The 6000-nt window shown below is 44.0% G+C and overlaps 1 protein-coding gene across 1 annotated transcript in view; it reads right to left on the bottom strand.

Annotated features, from left to right (window-relative positions):
* Positions 1 to 526: 526 nt before the first annotated feature.
* The window catches only part of LOC309400791 (serine/threonine-protein kinase TAO2-like), a 140753-nt gene continuing 135279 nt past the window's right edge, over positions 527 to 6000 (bottom strand). The window contains exon 20 of the mRNA XM_081969458.1: positions 527 to 2027. Coding sequence (XP_081825584.1) covers positions 1521 to 2027 — 507 coding nt within the window. The 3' untranslated portion in view covers positions 527 to 1520. The remainder of the gene's footprint in view (positions 2028 to 6000) is intronic.

Below are 6000 nucleotides of genomic sequence, written 5' to 3'. Positions count from 1 at the left end.
GCTGGCTCCCTGAACTCTGCAACCAAATCTCTTACGTGCAAATATGAACCCAGGTTTGCAGAGCTGCAGATTGGAAGAGGCTAACACGAGCAACGGAAGGTGCCAAGGCTGTGATAGGTGACAAATATGGAAAAGACAAAAAGGCTTGAAAATTATAAGGTGGGCAAACTGCATCTAAAGCAACTCAGAGGAGGTAATTTCATATAAAGGTTAGTTGCATAAACACTAAGCTAAATCTCTTCCAGAGATCTAGATTGTGATCAGGAAACTAAATGTGCTATATGTGCGTGTTTGGGGAGAGCTCCAGCCCGAAGCCCCTTGTTACAAGAATCATTGGATGCTTCTTCCATAAGAGAGAGGAGAATGAGGGAAGAAAGAAAAAGTTTATAAGCTTAAGGGATGACCGTTAACAGATGATCCCCAGACTAGGGTGGGCTTAGGGCCACATCTCAAAACAGACATTGGGGTTGTGGATGGAGGGCACTGATTAATATCTACAGTACATTCGGATCATGATCGGGATAAAAAGAGTTGAAAACTAATTTATTCTCCCCATCATGTGGGACCAGCATGATGCCAAGACAGTCTCTAGAGCTGGAGTAGGCCCCTGATTGAGAAAGAGCAGACAATGCAGATTTTAGAGCCCAGTGTAGCCTGTCCTATACATTTCCCTCTCCCTTCCTTGACCTAGAGTAAATTAAGGAAGGTACACAGAAAGCAGATTAACTTCTGTCATCTCCTCCAGTCTGTGAATTTGGGCAGGAACAAAAGGCAGTGTCTACGCCCAGGATGCAAAGTTCTTCACTGTAACTCTGAAAATTTCTAAGCATGCAGATTATCCCCACCATCAATGCAAATCCAGGATTCTCTCCAGTTCAAAGGCCTGTTCGTTCCTCTCACTAGCCAAGCTGACTTCAAGGAACCCCTGGCCTTGGAGAGGAAGAAGCAGGGTTTCTGGCTGCAGCAGCTCCAATTACACCCACCAAGCCACAGTGCACAATTAAAAATTCTGGATTTGTTGTATTGTGGGTGTGTTTTTCTTCTCTTTTCCCCCCCCTTTTCTAAAGAGAAGAGATTATTCAGCCACACCCTGAAGAGATCACACTGCTGGGATACTATTCTTGGTCTGTCTTCATCTACAGATTGTGGCGACGTTGTGGGAGCAACCAGCAGCCGTCAGGGACACAAGAATAGACTGCCAACATCATGTTTGCAGCTTCGATGTCTCTATCCATTTGGCGGGGGATAGGAAACCACAATCTGAGGAGGCACCAGCTATGCTCCAGAGGATGAGGATTCAACCTTCCATCTCACAGTCCAACCTTCTCCTGGTGATTGACAACTCAAAGGCTACTGATGATGACAGAGAGCCTTCCACTGTGGTCCAGTTTCACAGTCTCTCCCATTTTTGTTTGTTTAACTTATCGACCCCCGGACAACATGCCCCGCCTCCCTCCCTTTTTCACCAGCCAATCCCCCATTTGCCTCCAGCCAAGTCTCCCTGTTTTCTACCAATCGCTTCATGAGTAGGAAAAATGTGACCCGTTGAGGATGTGAGAAGTGACACTGGCTGAACGGCTGATGCCCTGGTCCGACTGGCCACCAGAAGCTGTGCGCCGCAGTGGTTGGGGGCTGTTTCTCAGCATGATCACATTGGAGCGGCTACCAGGAGCCGAGGAGGAGGAGGAAGAGGAGGAAGGAGATGAGGAAGGGGGATGAAGCCAGGCTGAAGGGGGCGGGGCAAGCATGGGTGGCTGCCTCCATGCATGCGGAGCACCAGCTGTATTCTGAACCCCATGGCTCCAATGGGAGCCGCTGCGGGGAACCGGGCGGGAGGGCCAGGGCTGAGGAGGGGCCGTGTAGCCTTGGTTGAAGGCTTCAGCTGGAATGCCTGTGAGCGCCATATTGCTGAATCCCAGACGCATACTTTCAGAGTCGAAGGCTTCGATCTCCCGGGCCTGGCGTTCTAAGAGGCTGCGGATGCGATCGGAGCGTTCATTCTGCAAGGCCAACATCTCCTCTTCGATCTGGAGAAGGAAAGGAAAAAAAATGTGATTGTTGTTAATTGTGTTCAGGATACATAGTTTTGCTTGAAGTTATGATATATGTGATCTGCTGGCAGATGACAGACTAGGTACATTTCTTGGCTTAAGCTTGGAATTGTGGGAAAACAATATCATTATTTTTGATTGAAAACCATGCCTGAAAGTTTTCCATTGTTTGTAGAATAAGCCATAGGATGGTGCCGGTGTCGCTGGCTTGATTTGGAGTAGCTTGTTTGTTAGTTTACAGGAAACATAAGAGAAGTGAGGTGAAGTGATTTCGAGACGTGTAAATGTCTGTGGTTAGTCTGTTTATGACTAATGTATATTAGGCAATAGTAGATTGGAAGGGTTGTTGTTGTAGCGACAATAGTTAGTGTTGGAAAGACAAAGGAACTGAGAACGATCCCATGACAGTGGGAGATGTCAGTGAGTTCAAAAGTTTTTTGAAAATGTCTTTGTTAAAGTATTTTCCCCCCCTTCCCTCTATTGTTTTCTTCTTCTGATGCATTGCAGCAGGAGGAGGGGGGTGACTGAGGGGGAGTGGGGGAGGAGAATGCAGCTTGATTTCCCTTTTACACATTTTTTTCCTCTCTTTGTTTGAGAGAGGAGGGGCCAAGGGTGGCTTGCTTCTGCAGAATGACAGCTATGCAGGAAGTACTCTGAATTGTGATCTTGATTTCATAATTGCTGGAACTTTTTAAGGTGTTTAGATGCACTTATAGCACAGAGAAGTTGTCATTAAAGTTAAAGCTAAATAAATTTCAGAGTGGAGACCCGAGATATCTCATTTAAGGTTTTTTTGTTCCCTTTTGGGGGCAGGTTGTTTAACACCCTCATTTATGTTTTTATGGCTGAGCATTTTTGAAAGCTGAAACTTTCAAGTGGAATGCAATGCTGAATGCTGATTTGTAAACAAGCAGAGGCATGGTGGGAATTCTAAGGTTTTAGTGTGATAAGTTTGAAGGGTTTGTTTTTCATTTTTACTTTTGAGTGGTTTTATTTGAATACAAAAAGCTTTAGAGGTGGTGGGTTCAACCACAGGGCTTTTCAAGAAGTCTGCATTTGCTGATTGTGAATGTGGAACAGGTGTTGGAGAAGTTTACCCAGTCCAGAGGGTTGCAGTTGTTGCAATATGTAGATGATTTGCTGTTGTCTGGAGAAAATAAAGCTGAGGTTGAGGAAAGTACAAAATGATTTGTTGAACTTTTTTTTAGGTGGTCAGAGAGTATTTGGGGGAGATGCTAGACTGAGGTTAAGTATTTAGGTCACTTAATCAGTCGGGGTGCAAGGAGAATGAATCCAGAAGGGATAGAAGGAATAGTCACACAACGCTTGCTTAAGAATAAGAAGGGAGTGAGAAAGCTGTTGGGCTTAGTTGGTCATTGCAGATTGTGGAGAATCAGTGAGATATAGAGATGTGATGATACAAGCTCCTGTTTTGAGCTTGCCTGATGTAGGAAAAGCTTTCACGAGTTTGAAGCAGTGGAAGACTGTATTGTTGAAGGAGTATTTAGCTCATGCTAAATAAAGGATAAAGGAACCCTGTGGCATTTTTTTTGTCAAAATGGATCTGGTAGTGCAAGGTTGGCCTTTGGCTTTTGTGTGGATTGGTATCCTGAGGATAGCTCTGAATATTGGGAGGATACCAGGATGGGTAGATCTTCTTGAGTTGAAGGTGGCAAAGGAATGGATGGATATATGAGGTAGTTAATAGGGACACATTTGAGAAGGTTTTAGAAGCTGGGAAGCTGGTTGATCTAATAGGTTGATGTGAGCCAATTGGAAGTGGGTTGGTTGATGCAAATGTGTGAAGTGTTTCTTTAATACAAGCATTAATATTGTTGTATAATGAAGCAGGAATTAATTAATTTATACAGATTTTAGATATGCTTATGGGGATGGATGATAAGGAATGGATTGTGGATAGTGAACAAACCAATCATGAGGAAATACACGAGGGACATCAGTGGGGAATGCAAGCTTTGGTTGACCTTGTGAAATGGAAATACATTGCAATGTGAAATAGCAGGTTGCTGGGATGGGACTTGGCTGTATGGCCTGTCCAAGTGGAATCCAAATGGATTACACTGAATTGCCAGCAGCAGGAAAGTTTGAAATATTTTTAATGAGTCATTTATTCAGTGGGTCATTTGACTGAATGTTTGGCTGATGTGCAAGAGCGAATGTTCAAATGACTGTTAAGATCATATTGGAGTGGGTAATACCCCGATATAGGTTGATTGAAGCCATTAATAGTGATAAAGGTACATGTTTTATGGCAGATAATGGAACAATTGGGAATTGATTGGCAATAAACCAAGTAGAAACAAGTTTTGTTCAGTGGAATCAAAACTTTGGGTCACTTCCTTGAATGGCTGAAAGGTTGTGTTCTGTCCCGTGATTCCAATGAATATGCAGACACAGGCTTGGCTGTCTGCAACAACTAATTACATAAAGCCACCCCTTGGCTAGGAGTCTAGAAAGCTATCTTCAAGAAACCAAGATTAAACTTACGGAATGCTTTCTCAACGGCTAGTAAAATGGACTGTTGTTTCCTGCAAAGATTCCCCTCCCGTCGTTCCACTTATAAACTCTTTGGGAGGGGCCACACCCTTAACCAGCTGTCCTTACTTCCTTCTATGAAGTCTTCTCCACAGCTTTTCCTTTCTCTTATCAATTCTACGCATATGCACATCAGGGACAACCTCCCTCTGTTCCTCCTCACTGCTCCCTGACTCAGATGCCACCTGGTGGCCAACAGGCTTCTCTAGTTCCTGCTCTGACTCCAAACACCCTCCAGAGTCTTCCTCATCCTCCAGAGCAGCCCCATAATGGTCTGAGCTGTCAGAGTCCACCAACAGCTCAGCCGGCCGCTGCTGGGCCACAACACGTTGCCTTTGTCTCTTTTACATCTTTTTAAATAAAATTGTTTTATTTTAAGATGAGGTTGGGTTATAACACTGGGAGACTATATGTGGCACATAAGATGTTTTTGTAAAAGAACTGTACACTTGGTTGTCCTATGTTTAAATCCTATCTCAGGAGAGGAGGTTTGCTGTTTCTTGAGATTACCTCTTGAATTTGCTGTCTACAAACTGAATCTAGTGATTGAATCCTGAGTGCAAGCTAATGTATAGGAAGAATGCAGTCTGGTTTGGGACTGGTCCTGCTAAATCTTGATGGCCTCTGACACAGCAGTGGGGACAAACAGCTCACTGTCCAGATGTACGATGAAGCAAGACGTTAACTTTTCCTCATCTTCAATTATTTGATTGCAACAAAGCAGAAATTTGAAGTTCTGCTCAACAGGGGGGCATGTGGTAGTAACCTCTGCCCCCATCACATATATCTATATGAAGCATTGATGTGGCATCGCTTCAGGATCAAGTATCTCTGCTACCCTCAGATTATACTGGCTTCATGAAAGCCCAGTGGCAGTTATGGAAGTGGTGACTGGGTTCTGATTACATCTCTGGCGGAGATTAAGTTGCAGCCAGTGTGGGAAGGCATGTTTCAAGTACTGTTGACCACTGAGTCGGCCATATGAACGAGAGGGTCCATTACTCCAGAGTGAAGGGGCCTGTGAATACTTATCCAGTGGGGCAAAAAAGTATTTAGTCAGCCACCAATTGTGCAAGTTCTCCCACTTAAAAAGATGAGAGAGGCCTGTAATTGGCATCATAGGTAGACCTCAACTATGAGAGACAAAATGTAAAAAAACACACCAAACAATCACATTGGCTGATTTGGAAATAATTTACTTGCAAATTATGGTGGAAAATAAGTATTTACTCACCTACAAACAAGCAAGATTTCTGGCTCTCACAGACCTGTACCTTCTTCTTTAAGAGGCTCCTCTGTCCTGCACTCATTACCTGTATCAACGGCAACTGTTTGAAATTGTTATCAGTATAAGACACCTGTCCACAACCTCAAACAGTCACACTCCAAACTC

Source organism: Natrix helvetica (genome assembly GCF_964273705.1).
Source record: "Natrix helvetica genome assembly, chromosome: W".
Classification (NCBI taxonomy): Eukaryota; Metazoa; Chordata; class Lepidosauria; order Squamata; family Natricidae; genus Natrix; species Natrix helvetica.
This window is presented reverse-complemented; position numbering and strand designations above follow the sequence as displayed.